General features: G+C 43.0%; 3 protein-coding genes across 4 annotated transcripts; all 3 read left to right on the top strand.

Moving 5' to 3' along the window:
- Nucleotides 1–1,071: 1,071 nt before the first annotated feature.
- On the top strand, nt 1,072–6,531 carry LOC111860352 (alpha-2-HS-glycoprotein-like). Of its 2 annotated transcripts, none has more exons than XM_023843971.2 (7): nt 1,072–1,737; nt 2,323–2,433; nt 3,687–3,774; nt 3,953–4,116; nt 4,208–4,315; nt 4,771–4,851; nt 5,922–6,531. In XM_023843971.2, the coding sequence occupies exons 1-7, from the start codon at nt 1,528–1,530 to the stop codon at nt 6,405–6,407; spliced, it is 1,248 nt and encodes a 415-aa protein (XP_023699739.1). In that variant the 5' UTR covers nt 1,072–1,527; the 3' UTR covers nt 6,408–6,531. The 2 variants fall into 2 exon arrangements, with proteins under 2 accessions (XP_023699739.1, XP_023699740.1); XM_023843972.2 differs by having other exon boundaries at nt 2,241–2,433.
- A 3,912-nt stretch (nt 6,532–10,443) lies between these two features.
- ahsg1 (alpha-2-HS-glycoprotein 1) lies at nt 10,444–13,433 on the top strand. The gene is made up of 7 exons (XM_023844102.2): nt 10,444–10,657; nt 10,736–10,846; nt 11,009–11,093; nt 11,215–11,381; nt 11,752–11,847; nt 12,503–12,577; nt 12,700–13,433. The coding sequence occupies exons 1-7, from the start codon at nt 10,454–10,456 to the stop codon at nt 13,246–13,248; spliced, it is 1,287 nt and encodes a 428-aa protein (XP_023699870.1). The 5' UTR covers nt 10,444–10,453; the 3' UTR covers nt 13,249–13,433.
- Nucleotides 13,434–14,228: 795 nt separating this feature from the next.
- On the top strand, nt 14,229–18,223 carry fetub (fetuin B). The gene is made up of 7 exons (XM_023843968.2): nt 14,229–14,521; nt 15,123–15,230; nt 15,350–15,437; nt 15,549–15,715; nt 16,600–16,713; nt 16,967–17,050; nt 17,229–18,223. The coding sequence occupies exons 1-7, from the start codon at nt 14,285–14,287 to the stop codon at nt 17,877–17,879; spliced, it is 1,449 nt and encodes a 482-aa protein (XP_023699736.2). The 5' UTR covers nt 14,229–14,284; the 3' UTR covers nt 17,880–18,223.
- The last annotated feature ends 2,494 nt before the right edge of the window (nt 18,224–20,717 follow it).

Genomic DNA, 20,717 nt, shown 5'->3' with positions numbered 1-20,717 from the left:
TTCTCTTATAGTCACATAATAGCTGAATTGCCTTTTGGACACAATTGTCTGTTTTGTTATGTCACATCTTTGCATGATAAACTTGTTACCCGTTTCCTCCTTTCCTTCTTAAATCCGCAAGGATATGGTAAAACACTTTGCTGTTAAAATATTTTATTTTCTTTGCTAACATTTTTTTCTTATTCAAAGACCCAGAGGATGATGGGGTACTATTAGTTAATATTATTTAGCCAGACACATAAGATTGGGCATTATGACTTCAAGATGAAACACCCAAATGATTTACCACTGTCTACTGAAGGTTTAAAGTAAACATCATTGCAATACAAAATTCCATCACAGACACCTTCACACATCTGCATCTTTAACCCACACTCCCTGTCAAATTAAATTGCAAACAGCACATTTGAGCAATTCAGCAGATTTACAAAATGTTTTTGAATCCCCATGAGACATTGTGTTCCATGGAGAATATACTGCGGAATCTCTTCAGAGATATCTTTCTCAAAAACTCAGATTAATTTGGATATATAAGGCTATATTAAAATGGACAGTGTATAAAATCCACTGGCTTATAATTATACATACCTAGTATTTAGATATACTTCTTAATTAATTCAACTAAACCTAAACGCAACATGAAATCTAATTCTTAATAATTTCAGGCTTTCATTTGTTATTGTAGCGATTATCGTTGTGATGGGTCGATTTTAAGTATACATGCCATTTCCTTTATCATTGAAATGTTTAACTGTACCATTTCGGCACCACATATTTTTAACGTTAGACTAAAACTTAGTTATATAGTTTTAATTAATTAGGCTGTGCATTTATGATGATTTGTTATATTATATGACATACTCATGAATACAGTTTTTCTCGAACTGTCCAAAAGCCTGCTTTTAGGGACCTCGAGCCTTTGCGATAGTTATCAGAAATAGGGAACACTACTGCCCTCCTGCGGTTCACTCACCGCACTGCAAGATATTATTACTCCAAACGTTTGATCAGTAAAAAAGCGTAAAAGAAACGAACTGCGAAACAGAATGAACATATTAATATATAATGTGCGCTAGCAGAAATATGTTAATTTAAATAAAAACAAACGGAACAAATAATCCGAGACCGTAAAACTGAAGAAAAGAGATTTAAAAACCAGTACTGTGTTTCAATGTATGCATGAAGTACAGAAATCAGAGCCATGTGTAGTACGACCTATTGCATGGTCATTATATTTATTTTCAAAAAAAATATTTCGGTTGATTCAATACAAAGAGTAAACATTTAGTATTCATATGGTCTGGTACGGCATATAGGCCTGCACTGCTCAAATAACAAAACCCACGAGTTTTACGACGCCGCAGAAGAGGAGCACTTTCTGTGTTTCTCAGAATTCTGGCAGCATTTCAACATCATATTTGTCTAACCCCAATCGCAAAGTCCTTTTTCCTGCCAAGTACAAATAGATGCAGGACATAATCATAGAGAAAACTCCGCGTTTCGCTAATCGAATTATAAAAGTCACGTATGATTATCAAAATGAGAAAATGCATCTTGTGTTTATTTCCTGCGTTGATTGTCTCGTGGGCGCAAACTAGCGACATAGTACCTGTGCCTTGCAATGACAAGACAGTGGAGAAGTTATCCCGACTGGCGCTTACTTATGTCAATGAGGACAGAACCGTGGGCTACAAATTTAGCCTCAACAGAATTTTGAACGTCCATCTTCATGCACAGGTTGGTCGTTTTTATTTTCGTTACAGCTTGCGAAATAGGGGTACGAACATAGCCCGCACCTAAACAGGAAACATACGTTCCACCGTATAAAAAAGTTCAAGAGCATATGAAATCTGTTTTGGAGTAATTAAATTGGTAAATAAACAATTTATTCTTTTAATAATAATAATAATAATAATTAATAATAATAATAATGGTTGTTATTGCTTGGGTTAAATTAATAGCTTTAGTACATTTGCATAGATGGTTTTCTGTGCTGGGCACTAAATGAAATCGGCTACATTAATGTTTAAAATGATGTCTCTACTAATCCAGATGATTGCTATTCAAAGGAAACGTAACAATAATTGATTTTCTTGCTGTTATTTTCTCTCAGACCCAGGGCCTCAATCACGTCTTCTCTCTTTAATTCTACGAGAAATTGGGCGGTTTTGTTTTCACTGGCAGTATAGAATTTAATGACGGCACATTGTTCATGCGTCAGATCTCACGGTATTACGCAGGGAGCACAGTGTCGCGAGGCAGCTCCCGGGATGTGCGCAGGCGTGTCCGGTACGTGAAGCGGTGCATCTGCGTTGTCTTCAGGGCCCGGCTGGGAAGGTCTACTATCTGGATCTGGAGGTGCTGGAGACAAAATGCCACGTGGGGAGCCCAAAGCCTTGGAAGCGATGTGACATCAGACCCTTTATGGAAACAGTAAGGAATCCAGGTCCTGTAATGTCCATACTGAAATTAAAATACAGAATATTTAACATTGGTGGCAGGTTGACACTCACCCAGACAAACCCAGACAGACAAATTCTAAACATCAAAAAAGTACAGGCTCACAAAATACCACGATACTGAATGAGCATCTCTCAAATCGAGTGTCGACAGAAAGTGTGTCATGAGATTCATGAAGCTGTGATATATTCCATTCCCAGGCTGCTTGTATCCAAGGCCAAAGACACAAACCCTGGGACATTAAGGAGCACAGAACTGACACTAATGGAAAAAAAGCCACATAGTCTGATGAATCATCATTCACCCTTTTTTCTGCATCCAGACAGGTTTACATTTGCAGAAAGCTGAAGGATGCCTTCAAAACACCACGTCTGCCGGTATGGGCAGTGATATCATGGCTTCCATTAGGTCTAAATAGCCTTGCGTGTTCATACAATGACTGAGGACTGTGAGGCCATTTTGCAGAACAGGTGCACCCTGTGGTCCAAGAAGTGTTTCCTCGTGATGTTGCCGTATTCCGGGATTATACACCACATACCGCCAAGACACAGATTCAAGAGTAGTTTCATAAAGACCAGGACGATTCCTAACGCCTTCCATGGCCTCCACAGCCACCAGGTCTAATCACTGATCCTTGATGGTATCTTATGCAGTCAGGGCTACAAAGGAGCTCTACTCTGTATTATTTCCTTGATATTAAACCACCCAAGAAAATATCATTTCATTTCTAAGCACTTTTGATTTTAACACGAGCCATAAAAGAAAAAAATAAATGCCAATGCTAATAACCTGAAAACTGAAATATAAATATTCTGTAAAAGTGTGTAAAAGTAAGGCTCCTGGAATAATTCCTTCAAAATTCTGTAATTTATGCTTTCTCCTTTTTGAAGGATTTAGTTGAAATTTATTCCGTAAAGTGGGTCTGTAATTATTCCCCCAGGAAAAAAAAACAATCACTACAGAATAGCTGCCTAAAAGACCTGCTACTACAGACAACAGATGAGGGGGGGGGGGTTCAATTTGTGCAAAAACTGCAGTCTTGTGTGGAGAAAAATGTGCAACCATGGCAATCAGGTTATTTTTGTCTCAGGCAACGCCAAAATGTATATAGATATATAGTTATTTAAAGTTGCATAAAGCTATCGTTCATAGAAAGTGCTTAAAGTTGCTACATTTAAAATAGGGCTTCAATGTTATGTGGATTGAAAACATTTGATTTATTTCAGCAAATCAGCGGAAACTGCAACACCACTATCCTGCATGCGCTGCAGGGCTTCTCTTACCTGCACAGCTACGACTGCATTCTCATCCCAGGTAGTCGCCGCATTTGCATTCAGCGCGCAACACACTCAGCTTTCCTTCACGGTGTATCTGGGCACGTTATAAATCAGAGAACTTCCATGTCAGCTTTCAGCTTGCTCACTTGCAGCTACGTGGCATTATGCCCTGAGAATGAATGCTCAAAGAGACCTCATGCTGTGGGCTTTTGCAGACCAACCAGAGACGTTGCTGAAGACTTGCCCCGACTGCCCCTTGCTCCTGCCCGTGGACAGCAGGGAGGCCCTGCAGACGGCGCGGTTAACCCTCCGCAAGTATAACGGCGAGAAAGCCAGCGGCTCGCAGTTCAGGCTGCACAGCATCACCCGAGCCTCCCAGGTACGCAGTGCAGACCACAGTCTTGTCCAGCATTCCACTGTAGCTCTGTTGTCGTGAGAAGCTGGATGACCATAAACCCCACATGGTACAGAGCACGGCGGCACTGGGCAGCTTTGTGGAATACACCATCCAGGAGACGGACTGCACCCTCGAGCAAGAAAACACTGGACGCTGCCAGCCAACAGACTTAAACGGAGAGGTAGGTATCAGGGCTACAAAACTGTACGCGAGAGTCTATTAACCCTTAAGGATTTTCAGTTGATTTGGAGCATGATCAGGGGCGTTGCTTGGATGCTCATAGCTGAGTCTTATCCGCAGTTCTCAGACTGAGAGAGTGGCTGTTAAAACATCTGAGCTGAACAAATCATTGGGGACTCATTTGGATTCATTTGGGGCTTCAGGCCTACGCCTCTGAACATGATATACACAGAGATGGGGGGGACCAGGGGGGAGGGGGGGATATATTCCCTCCAATATTTAATGTGGATTCATTCATAGCCCCCAAGAAATAGACTTTTGTAATTAAATTATTAAGTTGTGTCTCCCCCCCCCCCCCAATATCAAACTCTCTCCTACGCCACTGGATACAATTCCCAGTTCATCCCTTACTGTGTGACCCTCCATTGACTTCTCATTGCGTTTATTTCTTTTCAGGTGGTAGGTTTCTGTGTTGGGGCAGTTTATGACAGCAGGGACAGAGACATCCAAGTGTCCTGTGAACTATTCCACTCTCAGGTACCGTGAATGACCTGCCACACTGGTACAGAACCATCAGACAGCAGTGGCGTTGTGCCAATCAATTAAGCTAGGGATGAGCCTACCCGACAAACATATAAACTAATTATTCAGTCAACCAATAACATTCCTACACTGACTACGAATAACATGTTGTTAAACTGGCCAATGAGCGAGATTTCTAGATCAGATCGCATCTCTTAATCTGCCCCCCCATTCCTCATCATTCTCATCTTCTGTCAATAACTATAAATATAATCAAGGAGTTGTCACATCTTGACATTAATGATGATAATCTCAGGTCTAGCTAATCTAAGGTTAGCTGGATATGTTAGAGGGTATAATAGTTTAAAAGTTACAATAACATTGATATCTACATATGTGTTTTTTATGTCTTGTGTGTGGCCACACAAATTTGGTTTTCAGAGTCACTGTCAGGCAGCATGTCACCTAGACTGAAAGTGTGTTCAAAAACACTCATTCAGCAAATGGTGCCTCTTTGTTCTACCAGCCAGTTTCACCTGTGCCTGAAATCTCCATTCTCACTTATGCATTATAGGCTTCAAAATTCGCTAAGGAAACCCAGGAGGTGATGGATAATGTTGGATGAAAAATGTTGGATGAAAAATGTTGGGTGGATAATGTTGGATGAAAAATGTTGGGTGGATAATGTTGGATGAAAAATGTTGGGTGGATAATGTTGAGTGGATAATGTTGGGTGGATAATGTTGGATGAAAAATGTTGGGTGGATAATGTTGGATGAAAAATGTTGGGTGGATAATGTTGGATGGATAATGTTGGATGGATAATGTTGGGTGGATAATGTTGGATGGATAATGTTGGGTGGATAATGTTGTATGGATAATGTTGGATGGATAATGTTGGATGGATAATGTTGGGTGGATAATGTTGGATGGATAATGTTGAGTGGATAATGTTGGATGGATAATGTTGGATGGATAATGTTGGGTGGATAATGTTGGATGGATAATGTTGAGTGGATAATGTTGGATGGATAATGTTGGGTGGATAATGTTGGGTGGACACTGAGCCTCTTTTTCGTCCATAGGGGGTTGAGATGCCGAAGCCTGGGACTATGGGGGGAGGCGCCGGGCTAAAGAAGGTGCCAGATGAGATTTCTGCTCAGCATCAGAAACCCACAGCTGCAGACGCCAAACCCCAAGTGCCAAAGGACCGGGGCCCCAGACCCACAGATTCTGCACAGAAAGATGTCGTCCCTGTCGGCCCCAAAGGCAAGCCTGCTGTCCCAATCCAACCGAATGCGGCCCCCGAGCCCCCGAAAGCCAAAGCACCCACCGGCCCAAGAGCATCGCACTACCAGTCCTCAGAATCAGACTCTTCTGAGTCTTCTGAGGAGGCCAGCGACACTGTTGTCAGGCCACCCCAGGATTTCAGGTACAAATATTCTCGCCAAAAGAGGCAGGTGTCACCCAATGTCAGGCCGGAGCACATCCCAGAATTCCTGAGCCTCTTCCCCAGCACGCCATCCCCGTTCCGCTCCTGCCCCGGGGCACCGCGCTACACCACTGTGTGAACGAACGCAAGTGCTGATCTGTTGTGCATTTTGGCGATGAACTGACATTACATGAATTGATATTTCATTGTAATTTTGTTGCCAAATCTACGACATGCCAACTTAATAAAAGTGATGCAAACTGGTCTTTATCGTTATTAACATTGTACCAAAGCAGCAGTGTAGTAGTAATAGTAGTAGTAGTATTATAAGAGTAGTATGATGGCGAGTACCTGCCCCTACCATTTAATTAAGGCCATTGCTGTTGGTATAAACAGGCAGACAGGGATTCACTGAAAAAGCCAACCAGTTCAACCAGTTCAACCAGTTCAACCATACTCAGTTACACTCTTAAGAACTTTCTACAGGAAATCCCAGTTATTCTCTGTTGCATGTCATATCTATACACCTGTTATATTTTTACATTAAAATAAAAACCTCTTAAATTTAGTGTCAAATTAGATCCCTTTCTTACCTAGAGACTGTCTCCAAAGCAGTATTAGTCTGTTTAAAACACCAAACATTTTTCTAAAACAAAGAAGGCAGATGATACTTCAGGATGAATCAAATCCTCCATCCTAACTACAACTGAGTCCACTATGCCGCTTATGACTGTTGTTATCGAACAGCTTTTGCTGGCCAACCCCTATTTAATGGCTGGAAGCCTCTAGTTGCCCTAATTTTTAATGAATACAGCAAATGTTCATTAAAAAACTGCACTACTTAACCTGACGCAGAAGAAATGCCTGAAGAATGCAATTATAAAGCGTAACTCCATTTGGAATGTTAGACAGGAAGAAGAGGCACAGAACTGAGAGGGAAGGTTTTTTTTTTTACTGGGCTAAACATTAGAACTGGGGGGGAAAGAAGTGAAGAAGCACAGGGGGCCAAACAGTCTGTGGAAGGTCAGCAAAGTCAGGGAATGTGACATTTTGAGAGGAAAACCAGAAGTTTATTTTATATTTTATTTGGTGAATATGCAGAGGGGGCTACAGGGGCTGCTTGACCCCTTGACAGCAACCCCCCCTCCCAGTCCTGCAGAAACATACTTAGTTAATAATTAATGGCAAAGTGCAGGGACGAATCAAGCTTTTATCCCGTATTACGTCCCCTGTGCGTCGCCTTCGGCTGGGAATTATCACTCACAGCCGCGTTGTAGCTCGGGATACATAAAGCAGGGACACGACAAGGTGAGGCAACTTTCTAAGATGTGTGACTGACTTCTAGGCTTTGTGCAAGCAGTAAGCAGTCACAGTAGCTAGGTCTGCTCCATCCACACTACTCTCAAGAGTCTGGGTTTGGTTTCAACACTGGTAGGGACCAAATCGGCCCGACATGTCCTCACCGTCGACACCAAAATCGACCCTTGTCTCAATAGGAGACAAGGGTCAGAATCATTTCCGGTTTTGACATATCAAAGCAACTATCTCTGAAAGACTATTTATAGTTCGTTTGCATCCGTCAGACTGCTCAAGTGGGGGTCTGCCTATGTCTACCGAACAAGTTTCAGAAGGGTTCAGAGGCGCTGCTGGTTTGCAGCCCTAAAAGAAGACTCTCCTTGACCTTTGTCCACCTGCTTTGTGAAGATCAACTATTTTTGAAGCTACGTTTAGCGTGTGACTCTCGCTTCTGACTGCCTACAGTATAGGCTTGGTCTTTGTGCACAATTGATCAATTGATCAAAGTATTAATGGGGTCAAACTAAAATGGATGCATTGTGAAAGATCTTGAGTACAAAAGTGCAATAATACCAGTTTGCTGACCTTGCAAATCGTCCCATACAACTTACATATAACACACTTTTTAGTCTCATTCAATAAAATTATCACAAATTTGTCCGCTGATTGAAAAACAAGTAAACAGAGAACAAGTTATGTCCTGTTCTTCTTCTGTAGTACTATTCCAATATTTCTGATAATATATCCACAATAATTTTGCACAGACGCCTCCCTAAGCAGCTCCTACCCAAAGCTACAATAGCTAGGCTTCCGCAGCACCACATGTCTGCCTTTTGATGTGTGACACCCACAGAATATCTGGCTGCTTTCTCTGAATGGTATTCATCTTCAAAAAGCACATGTGGAAATCCTGCCCTTTGACCACACGCATACTGCTTTCAATAAAGTCACTGAACCAAACACAGCAGCCCTGTCCCAACATCTAGGCAATTTCCATACAGAAAATATGTTTGGAATTCATGGGAACAAAAGTGTTTCAAATAAGTATAAATTTTAAGTTTTCGCACTACACAATGTTAACTAGAGTAGCAGGTATTTAAACACCAAACAGGAAAATCACAGTGCATCTAAACTATAAAACAAAAGATGCAAGAAATAAATTGCATGAATCTAAAGTACTTTAGACAGTCAAAACCTCTGAGGATGTTTAAATTAATAAAATTAATGATAATTAATAAAATGATATCCCACTGCAAAACCTTTAAATCATTTCCTTGTGCATGCTATTAAAAGCTAGCTGTATGTTGTTTAAAAACTTTTATTTTTCGAATCAAGCTCAAAATGACCAACATGCACAGCTGTACAGCTTATCTTGCTAAGGCTAGTTCGTGCAGAACACCACACAGGTGTTGAAATGCTTTCCTGGTTCACTAAATATGTATGCATGGAAATCCATGGAAAGGAACACGGTTTCTGTCAGTGACCGCTCAGGCACTCCTGACCGGGGTTAAAAATTAATGCTGCTTGTTTAACCTTAGCAAATAACTGTCAAAAGATGGACCCTGTGACCTGGAAGGTCTCACACAGTACAAGCAAAGCTCGTCACAAAAGTTCACCCAATCCAGGTGGCTGACAGATGAAGACTGCGGGAGATATAAGGAATATCTTTATCTGTGGTGATCCTTCCCAGTCCCCACACGCACTCGTTAATCAACCATTGCATGTGTTTATCCCCAAACACAAAGGAAGACAAACACAAATAGAGTAAGAATCTAGAAAATTAGCTTGATAGCAAATGCACTATGTTGTTTTTCCTTCAATGAAATGGACCTTCTTTATTGTCAGTGGTCTGTAGCTATCATCTTCATCTTTTCATCATTGTTGCTACGTAAGTTACAGACCATAAGCCCTGAGGTCTCCGTGATCTCGGTGTATCTGGCCTTCACTCTCCTCCTTGGTCCTGCTTGCTGTTGGCTCTTTTGGCTCCGCTACACATTCTGACACATAAGTACATAAAAATACTAATTTTAATGCATTTTAAAGAGAGATGGGGGATATTTCTATACAATCTTTTAATTATAGATCATAAAACCTTTATAATGAGCAGAGAATATTCCAGCGAAATTCATGCTTTGTAATTTTAATACTCACTAACAGCCAAGATTCAAATAACAGAAAGTATTCTCTTTTTCTGGTTTTATTTATTTATTTATTTTAATAGTGTTTTATTATAAAACTAACAGTAGTCATTTGGCATTACAGCTATGGAAAAAATTAAGAGACCACTCTATATTTTTAAAGAAATCTGCATTTTTAAATCCTGGTTTAATCCTGGTTCTGCTGGAATAGAGAAATATTAAGTGCAGGTGTGAAGTGCACTGCTAGGACAGTGTGTATCAGGCTCCTAGAAGCAGGACTGAAGTCCCATAAAGCAAGGAAGAAGTCCTTCATTAATGAGAAGCAGGGAAGAACCAGGCTGCAGTTTGCAGAAAAAATATATATTATTCACAGACGCACAGCCATAAATTGAGAAATGAGTGAAACAAAAAATTGTGCTGTGGTCTCTTAATTTTTTCCGCAGCTGTATAAGCAGAGAATTGCAACCACATACTTCAATAATAGAGCCTTGGATTTGTTGTTGAACATTATTAGATGAGGTCAATGAGAGAAGGTTTTGTATTAAACCACAGGTCTGAGATGAGAATGCAAGTGAAAACACTCTAATGGCTAACAGTAGCTAGCAGCTACTCACTTAATGCTTTACATTGGCATCACACCAGAGCAAAACATGTTTGCTCTTCTCCCTGTAGCGTCTGAATGACAACAACATATAAATACTGCAGGAGTCGCAAGGCCGTTTATCTGAAGTTCCGCGCAGCAGTCGGAGCCATGCTGACACTCGCTGGATTGTTCTTGCTGGCCCACGTCTTCCTCGCCGCTGGCGTACTGCCCGCAGAACGCCCGTCCATCCCCTGCGATGAGAACGGGGCAGTACCCGCATCCCAGGCGGCATTCCAGCACATCAGTGCCCAGCATCACCACGGCTACAAATACAAGCTCAGAAAGTCAGCCTCCAGCCAACTGCTAAAGAAGGTGAGGGTTAGGGCTCGGCCACGTGTCATTCCCAGTGTCAGGCGTACAGGGAGACCCAGTGACTTTCCTTCTTCGCAGGATGATCTCGCCTGTGAATTTCACTTGGAACTGGATCTGGAGGAGACCACATGTCATGTCGTGAACCCTAAACCCGTTGAGGAATGTGTGGTCAGGGAGACGCACGAAACAGTGAGTCTCAGGAAACACCCAACATTCTAAACACTGTCCTATCAGCTTTTCTGTTTTTAACTGCTTTTTATTTGCATCTGTAAATATTAGTGTCTGTTAAGTTCTCCACAAACAGCCGATTATGCAACTCGGGTAAATATGAATATCTAACCTGTCTGGCAGAAAGTCCAATCAAACTGCAATGTGACCTTAACTGTGGTGGAAGGGAAGCCTACAGTGAAAAAATACTCCTGTTCATCCGATCCTGGTAAAATATGACTCCCTTCTGCTTAACAACAACTGCTGTGGCCAGTTTCAGTCGCAATATCGCAACGGTGGTGTCTTTTAACTCAAATGGCGTGAACCCTGCTCCCTGTTTTGACCCCCAGCGTCAGCAGAGGAATTACAGAAGATTTGCCCCGACTGTCCGTCTCTGCTTCCCCTTCATTACCCTGCCGGCCTGGACAGCATCAAGAGCGCTCTGAAGAAATTTCACGAGGAGTCCAATGAAACCAGCAACTTCAAACTGCTGGAGGTCGGCAGACTTTCCACACAGGTGGGTGTTTTAAAAAAATCGCAATCCTGTCCGATAGAATTGTAACAAGAACACAGCAAATGCAACCGCAGTAGGTAAATATTTACTATTACATTTCGGTTATGACTGGTTGAAATCTCCTGTTTCCATCAACTGCCGGTGTGACTTGTATTATGCTTTTAAAGGAAAATATTCATAGGATGAGTTGTGACGATAGCACATTAGCTGATGGTTTATGCATGATAAATAACCAGGGTTCTTTCAATGGACCCTGACTTCTACATGTCTTAAATTTAATCAATCATATTATTTTTCTATTTGTATAGCTTAAGTAAGAAAAGGCCGTGACCTGTTATTGTGTCAGAAATGCATTGTTGTGTCCCCCTTGCAGCACATGTTAACTGGGCAATCCTACTTGGCTGAATTTGCCATTGTGCAGACCGACTGCCGGTCCCACGTCATATGCGTGCTTGGCAGGGGCAAAGCTGTAAGTATACCTTCCTGTATCCATCCATCCATCCATCCATCCTTGACCACTTACCCAGTAGAGGGTCACAGAGAGCCTGCAGTATGTAATTGCAAACAAAGAGCACAGACTCACAGTCACAAACTACAGGCAATTTAAGGACACCAGTGCACATAAACACACATTTCTGGACTGTTGGGGGAAACGGGAGCAACTGGACGAGACACAAACAAACATGGGGAGACTGAGCAAGGTCCACAGAGGAAGGACATCCTGCTAATCCTGGAACCGCCAGCCTGTGGTCCAAAGAAACCAGCGGCACCGAGCCTCTGCTGCCCCACCAGGCCCATCTTCATCAGAGCTGCTAGCTGCTCGTATGGTCAGGGCGTGAACAGGAACCACGCAGGCTGGGAGCTCACTGGTCATTCACCTACATCATTAAAAAATGCTAAAGTACATTTTCACGACATAAAATATCGGAATGTAGTATAGTGTTTTATTTCAGTGGAAATGCATCAGTAAAAATATACTTTAGTTATCAACTAAGGCACGAATGAATTAAGCAGAGGGAGGGGTTTGTAAGAAACCCAAGACCCGTTCAATCATAGAGGCTTCGTCTGAATAAAGTGTCTAATGGCTTATTCACCCCCCTCTTTTCAAAACGGTTCTTCTCCAGCAGTACGGCTTCTGTAAGTCTACAGTGCTGGGAAACGATGAAGTCAGTGTGGACTGTGAAATCTATGATGCACAGGTACGAACTGCCCAGTTGAAAAATCTATAGGTTGTGTTATGGACCATGTACAGAGTCACAATAGGATTATTGCTACTATAAAAATTTGTTTTCAAATCGTATTTGTTGTGCATTCTGCACAGAACTTGACTGATGGTCGCCATCATCATCATCATCGTCACCACCGTCCTCACCATCATCATCATCATCCTGGAGGGAAGCACAATGGCCATCACTCCCACAATTCCTCACATGAACACCCTCATTATCGCCGTCCTGGTGGGAGACACAATGGCCATTCCTCGCAGGAGGACTCACATGAACATCCTCGCCGTTCTCGTCCTGGATGGAAGCACAATAGCCATCCTTCCCACAATTCCTCACATGAACACCCTCATTATCGCCGTCCTGGTGGGAGACACAATGGCCATTCCTCCCATGAGGACTCACATGAACATCCTCGCCGTTCTCGTCCTGGTTGGAAGCACAATAGCCATCCTTCCCGCAATTCCTCACATGAACACCCTCATCGGCCACATAATCTGCCACCTTTCTTCTCTGGTTCTTCTGAACACCCACATCCAGACACTGAGCTCCATCACTGCCGGGGTCAAGTGAAAATCCCACCTTCCATCCATCCAATTTGTCCCCATCCGATTCGGCACATGCCCCCAACCCCTGCTGACAATTGACACCCCCATACCCTAGGCCCTCAATCAAAACCGCTTTAAACCAGGTCCACCATCTATTCCTGATGTATGAAAGAGCATATTTAGGAATTTCACAAATACAACATCTTGAAATAAATGTGCTGCTTGGCTGAAAACTGTTTTCTCATGTGTGCTGTACTTTGCACTCTTTTTTGTATAGGCCTGTGTTTCCCAACCTGGTCCTCAGACGGTCCACGTTTTTGCTCCCTCCCAGTTACCTACCTGACAGTCCACATTTTTGCTCCCTCTTGAGCAGGGAGAAGAGCAAAAACGTGGACTGTCTGGGGGACCCCGAGAACCAGGTTGGGAAACACCGGTATTGTCGAAATGACTATGTGTACCTGTCACTGTAAACAGTCTGCACAACCTGTATCAACATCCAACTTGAGAAATATCAACAATCTTCCATATATGCGGTACAGGCTATGAAATTAAATATCACTTATAATATGAATTGTATATACTATATTTTAGTTTCAAAAAATGTGTGTAAAGGAATATTTCTAATGCATGAATGAATTTCAAGAAAGAACTGAAGTTGACTGGAATTCGGATCTGGCCATTTTCTGTTCATGATATATTACAGCATAAAGAGAACATTACAGAACTCAGCATTATAGAGCTAAGAATTTACTGAAGACATTTACATCATAAACCGTACATGATACAACAGCACTGCGATGTTACTGAGACCCATGCAAGTGTGTCAATAATCACTCTTTCAGATCTGAGGTGTCCGCAACAGTCAGACTATTGTGTTGCGACAAGTAAGTAACCAGCTGATTAAAACCACTAGATTAAAACCACACACTGCAGTCGACTTCACAAAGAGACCTACGCTGGCTGGATGAGTAGGAGCTGAGGTAAGCAAACTTGCTGATGGGCAAATAGCAGTGCATCAATAGTGGGCAAGGTCTTGTTGACTTACCTTTGGCCATGTTGAACAGGGATCAGGGCTGCAGAGTCACTGCCGATAAGCTGTGAGGTCCAGCAGAGGGTATTTAAGGTCTGGTGTTTAATGAGAGCACCACACTACAGAGTGCAACCTGAGCCGGCCATGAAGACCCATGCATTGCTGCTGCTGCTCTGTGCGTGTGCCCACGGGGCGCCCAAGGAGCGCCCGACGCCGGCCTCCTGCAAGGACCCCGCAGCTCTGGGAGCTGCCAAGCAGGCCATGGCCATGATCAACCAGGACCGCAAGCAGGGCTACGTGCTCAGCCTGAACCGCCTCTGCAACGTCAACCAAATGCAACGTGTAAGTGACCCCTTATGAAGATTAACCATGGTTTTACTATGATTAAATAACCATGGTTTACAATGGTTTGCCGTTTTTCATGGTTTTTTGGGTAACTATGGAAACCATGACTATGGTTTTATCATGGTTTCGCTACAGTTAAACCCTAGTGTAATCTTGGTCATAAACCATGGTTTTTGTTTTACCATGGTCTTTGTTTTACCATGGTCTTTCCAAACCAAAGTACCATGAGGTACCATAGTAAAACTATGGTTACTGCATAAAAACCATAGGAAGCCATAGTGAATTTTCTTAAGTGACAGACCATGCCTGTGCAGCGAGTGCAGGAGCCCCAGTGTTCGGAGCTCTGCTGGAGAAAAACGATTTTTGTGAGCTAAACTGCCTATTGTTCAGTTCCAAAGCTAGGAAATAGTAACAGCACATGAAAAGAAAACCCTGGACTGTCAGTAAGACATGGACACAGGGCAGCGAAAGGCAAACGAAACGAAAGCTTAGTGCCTACTTGCTGGTGGGCCTGAGTAATGAGCACGACGGCCCAAATGGACCTGAAAGTGTTATTGAAACCAGATTATCGATAGCGTGGTTGTTTCTGCTTCTTCAGGGTCCCACGGGGGTGGTCTACTACCTGACCATGGATGTTCTGGAGACCACATGTCATGTCCTCAGCAAAATAGACCGGGACAGCTGTGATGTCAGAGAACCCATGATGGTATGGATGAAGAGAAAATCTATATCGTTTTGAAACAACTCATAAACCAAACAAAGATACTATTAACTATTTTAATCTTTCTCCTTGATTGACAAAGCATTACTCTCTGTTTTGTGCAGGACTATGGTCAGTGCAAGGCCATAATCTACATAAACAGGGTTCAGAGGGAGGTCACCTTGCATAGCTACAGCTGTTCTGTGAGACCAGGTACTGGATTTGTTCACAATGTGTGTTGGCCTCCCTTTGGTGGTTCACTGCAATTCACTGCAAATCCGCAGTGTTATAGCACCTCTTGACTGGCTCTTACTTTCTTGTCAGTACCGGTGTCCAGAATGTTCGAAATCTGCCCAGACTGTCCCCCAAAGGTTCCCCTGGATGGCGAGAATGTTCTGGAGACCACCAAGCAGGCACTCGAGGAGTTCAATAGAAAGAGTGGACTTGCAAACTACTTCGCCCTTTTGAATGTCACAAGGGCCACTGCTCAGGTATGGCTCAAGATGGTTGCTCATCATTTCAGCAATAGTCCTAATTAGGCACAGTATTTACAACTTTATTTACATAGTGACTGGCGTATACATAGTTGGGTGGCATGTTGGCCTAGTACAGTGGTTCTCGGTCCTGTTCCTGGAGGACCCCCTGGCAGAATGTTTTCATTCCACCCCTACCTTAGTCGGGCTCAGATGGTCCTTAACAGGGTAGTAATGAGTGTGGCAGGTTGAAAGCTGTGTGGGGGCTGGAGTTAAATCACTGTGGCAGGGACCCCCTCCTAAAGCAGGAGTGAGAAGCACTGCTTTAGTGGCTTAGGCTGAACCTTCACACTTCCATGGCTGGGCAACTTCACGTGGGGTTCCTGTCACACTGTGGTCTCCTCCCTCAGCTAGGTGGGGGGGCAGGGGGTGGCTCAGTGGGCTAAGTCTCTGTGCCTGTGATCGGAATCGTTCAAGCCCGGCCTCGGCAGGACAGTCACATCTGTGGACACTTGAGCAAGGCCCTTAACCCCCATCACCATGGGCTCCGCTACCTTCACTGGCAATGTTGCTCTTAAATACATGTGTGTCTGTGTCTCACGGAGAGCAAGATGGGGTAGGTGAAAAGAGAATTTCCCCATGGGGATCAATAAAGTATCATCCTTTCATTGATTAGGCGACTGTTTGCCTGGAGCATGCTGGGATAGACTCACTACGACATTATGAAGGAAAAGCAGTCAGAGGAAACTGACGGACAAATTAGCAAGGGCCAAATTAATCACAATAATAATCTATAAAGGACTTAAACTAAGCAGCTAAATGACAAGAGAATGACTGAGTGGCAGCACTCATGTTGAGGGTGTACTCATTGATGTAATGAACCTTTTTTCACAATGTTACAGAGGGGAATCGGTATATTCGACTTCGTGGAGTTCATCATTCAGGAGACAGTTTGTGCCAACAACACAAACATCACGGAGGCTGCGAACTGCAAGCTGCTGAACTGCGAGTTTGCAGTGAGTCACAATAGCGATACTTTGTTTTATTTCAGAATAATTTGGAATAAAAATGAATACTACAAACCCAAGACTATACTCTGAATAGTAAAAACATAATAGCACCCTAAAATAGTACTATACAATGGACTTGTATATACAATGGTGAGACCTTTAGGCGGTGCGAGTATCAAAGTATGAACAGCTGCTTTGTGTGTCATTGATCCCTGAATGAGACTGAAAGTAAAAACAAATCTTTTGTCTTTGTGAACAGCATAAAGGTTTTTGTAAAGGAAGCAAGTCTGAGGTTATGGGTCAAAAACATCTCTCAGTAGAGTGTGAAATCTTGGAGCCTGAGGTAATTTTTTGTAAACTTGTTCTGTTAAGTGAAAAATATATCAACAGTATGCACTATACGATAAGAATAACTTTATAAAAACCCTTTTCAGTTAAATATGAAATGTTTAGCAGCTCGTTCATGTTTATTAATATTTTCATTTGCACAGGGTACCAACTAAATTCATTTCTTTTTAAAGGGTGCAGAAAAGGAGAAATCAAGGCATTTGCTGGGTGGAGAGCACAGCCATGCGCACGACCATGACCACACCCACGACCATGACCATAAACAGGGCCACGACCATGACCATGACCATAAACAGGGCCACGACCATGACCATGACCATAAACAGGGCCACGGCCATGACCATAAACAGGGCCACGACCATGACCATAAACAGGGCCACGACCATGACCATAAACAGGGCCACGGCCATGACCATAAACAGGGCCATGACCATGACCATGACCATAAACATAACCACACAGGTGAGCACGGTCACCAGCATGATCACAAACACCTCCACGCCCATGAGCATCACCACAATCATCGCGACGATGCCCCTAAGAAGACCGCTAGGGTAACTCATGGTGTGGTACGCTACCTCCCACCCTTGGACGACCCCACAGCAGTGTCCTCGCTGCCCGACCAGCCTGACGCCTCGGAGGCACACCGTCCTGTCACTCTGCCAGTGTTCCCCGATGCACACGGCTCACATGCCAAGGAACCTGCCATCCCCCCCTTCCCCGACACAGTGTCACCGGAGTGTCCTGGGGACCCTGCCAGAGAGATCTCCTTCATCAAAGAGCTCATTGACAAGGACCCACTATTCCAACATAAAGCTCATTAATTAGTGAGCGAACTTGCTTCTGTAGACCAATGCTTCCCAATCCGGTCCTCTGGGACGCGCAGACAGTCCACATCTTTGCTCCCACTGGGAGCTGGGAAGGAGCAAAAATGTGAGCTGTCTGTCAGGGAACCGAGAGGGAGCAAAAACCTGGACCGTCTGTGGGTTCCTGAGGACCGAGTTAGAAAACACTGCTGTAGACAAAATACTCATTTAATCTGTGTGTCATTTTACCGCAGCATATTGCTATTTAGTGTTAAACTGGCCAAAGCTAAGTTATTTTCAATGCACACTCTGTATGTGTTCTTTATCTTAACTGGGAGTAATTAAAGTATTCAAAAACTTGCTCTTGGGATATGTCTCATTAAACTATTTAGATTTTGAAAATCTCATCAAAATCATTCATATTTTCAAATGAACAAAGCATGGCTGGAGCCTGAGCTGCAGGTCACAGAGCGCAGTGAGCACTCACAGAGAAGTATGAGCACTCACAGAGCGCAGTGAGCACTCACAGAGAAGTATGAGCACTCACAGAGCGCAGTGAGCACTTACAGAGCGCAGTGAGCACTCACAGAGAAGTATGAGCACTCACAGAGTACAGTGAGCACTCACAGAGAAGTATAAGCACTCACAGAGCACAGTGAGAACTCACAGAGAAGTATGAGCACTCACAGAGCGCATGGCTGCCTCAGAGGGCAGAAGGCTGTTCCCCTCGGGGATGGCTGCTCTCCCTGCCCCTGTCCTGCCTCTGTATGATACACCGCCTTCTTCCTGCATTCCGCAGTGAAGCTGTTTGGGTCATTGGTGAACCCTAAACTGCCAGTTGTGAAAATCACGAAAACATTCTTTTGGAAAGAATTTTGTACCTCACTTGAAAATCAGAAAAGCATATATGTTGCTTTTTCTCTCTGTCAAAAAAAATGATTGGTTGCATGAAATGAAATAGCTGGATTAAATTACAAGAATGATTTTCCTGGTCAAAGTCGCAGGCAGCCTGGAGTCTATCGCAGGCAGCACACGACACATGGATACATCCTCGACCGGAAGCTAGTCCATTGCAGGGGACACATATTCATGGATGAAGGGAAATACCAGTTAGCCTACCGACAATTGGGCTATGAGAGGAAACCTACATAACACAGAAAGACCAAGCAAACTCCATAAACAGGGTTATATTGTTTTTTAATTGAAAAAATAACAATAAAACAACTGAACTAGTGGAGTCAAAAACAGCCCAACTCACTGGCTCTTCTCAGCAAAGATGCTGAGAAATCTGCCACTTGCATTAGCTGGCCATCAGCATCATTAAACCAGACATACTGAAGAGTTACATGTTCAGTGCTCACAGTGGTTGTGTGTTGGTCTGAAAATTCACACAAGAAATAGGTTTAGAGAAAATAGGTGTCAATCTTATACTGGGACGAAAGCTTAATAAAAAAGGTAAGGTAGGGTTCTATTTCCAAGCCAATGGCTCCACCCAGTGGTCATAAGTAACATGACAAGGTCAGCCATCTACCATCATCAGGTGGCCTGGCACACAGTCCTGGGTGCTGCCCCACTTTGTCCTGGGGATATACCCCAGGGCGCCCAGCATCTCCATAATAGATAAGTGGCTGGAAGCCAGATGGATGGAGATGGAATTTGCAGTAGGAAGTATGGCATGCTTACCACAGGTCTCGGAAGATTAAAATGGCTGCAAGTTCGAGTCACAAATGTCTGAGATAAAAAATCTGTAGTGGGCTGCACCAGCTTTGAGTCAGTTCGATTGTGAGGTCCGGTGTACAGTGTACCTTAAATTATACGTTGTAACTACCCAGTTTGAAACTAGTGCCGCATTCTTTGTCAGCTGTAGTAATGCCTCTTTATTAAAGCATTTTGGAAATTTTTTTAGAGAAACATGACTGAGGGTGTGGATGTTTCTCTGGACTGAGGCCTACAGAGGAGATTCCTGAACATACTCACTGGTGTCTGCCACAACATTACAGCAACAGCTAGACCTTCTCCTATACTATATATCCACAGGGGATTTCTGCAGTTCTACTTCACACAGATCTATGCAAGCACCAGCCATTACCCACTGTTTCAGAAAACCAAGCTCATCAATGATTAACTTTGTTCTTCTTGAAATTGAAAGCTTCTTTGGAATTTAAATTCTTATTAATTTTCCTTGAAAATATACTTTTCCTGTATAATAAGATGGATGAATGTTATTGCATTCATAGATAACCAAATCAAACACCTAGTTTAGCAGAACTGTAAGCTGCTTTTCTAGAAGGACAGTGGGATGAAATCCAAGCTAAAACAAAAACAGGAACTGGAACCGTTTTCATTTCTCCAAATTTAGATTTATTTGTTACAGCCATTTCCTTTTACATGCTGGAAAGCAGGGAGAGCATGCTGTCTGTCACCTCCATTAGGGATGTTCATAACCCTTCCCCGCTGTGTGCCTGTGTATGAAGTGCATGCTCTCCCTGTGGGGGTGAAGTGAACATCTCCAGACCACGACAGTGGATCTCCTTCATGCTAGATAGTTGGAACCACAAATGCAGACCACATATGCTTAGTCTCCTTTCTCTGCGATCTTATTCCACTTCTGTTATTAGAAGATACATACAGATAATTTTGGTCGAAATCAGGTGTAGTCGAACTTCTGAATCCCACAATATTTCATAGTTAATGCTGTTTTTAACACTGAATACATAGTTATTTCATTCTTGTTTGAAAAAAAAAAAAGAAAATAACTGTTCATATGAACAATGCTTGTTCCAGACATGTTGATAGTGTATACTGTATACCTTAAGCAGAGAGATAATATTATAGCTACTATTATAGCTATTTATT

Source organism: Paramormyrops kingsleyae, chromosome 15 (assembly GCF_048594095.1).
Source record: "Paramormyrops kingsleyae isolate MSU_618 chromosome 15, PKINGS_0.4, whole genome shotgun sequence".
In the NCBI taxonomy this organism is placed as follows: Eukaryota; Metazoa; Chordata; class Actinopteri; order Osteoglossiformes; family Mormyridae; genus Paramormyrops; species Paramormyrops kingsleyae.
This window is presented reverse-complemented; position numbering and strand designations above follow the sequence as displayed.

Bases quoted from the DNA above. Each gene is read 5' to 3' on its own strand.
- LOC111860352 (XM_023843971.2), top strand. From the start codon at position 1,528: ATGATTATCAAAATGAGAAAATGCATCTTGTGTTTATTTCCTGCGTTG. The intron at 4,117-4,207 runs GTACGCAGTGCA...CACATGGTACAG, and splicing joins GCATCACCCGAGCCTCCCAG to AGCACGGCGGCACTGGGCAG. The intron at 4,316-4,770 runs GTAGGTATCAGG...ATTTCTTTTCAG, and splicing joins CAACAGACTTAAACGGAGAG to GTGGTAGGTTTCTGTGTTGG.
- ahsg1 (XM_023844102.2), top strand. From the start codon at position 10,454: ATGCTGACACTCGCTGGATTGTTCTTGCTGGCCCACGTCTTCCTCGCC. The intron at 10,658-10,735 runs GTGAGGGTTAGG...CCTTCTTCGCAG, and splicing joins CCAGCCAACTGCTAAAGAAG to GATGATCTCGCCTGTGAATT. The intron at 11,848-12,502 runs GTAAGTATACCT...GTTCTTCTCCAG, and splicing joins TGCTTGGCAGGGGCAAAGCT to CAGTACGGCTTCTGTAAGTC.
- fetub (XM_023843968.2), top strand. From the start codon at position 14,285: ATGAGAGCACCACACTACAGAGTGCAACCTGAGCCGGCCATGAAGACC. The intron at 14,522-15,122 runs GTAAGTGACCCC...CTGCTTCTTCAG, and splicing joins ACGTCAACCAAATGCAACGT to GGTCCCACGGGGGTGGTCTA. The intron at 15,716-16,599 runs GTATGGCTCAAG...ACAATGTTACAG, and splicing joins TCACAAGGGCCACTGCTCAG to AGGGGAATCGGTATATTCGA.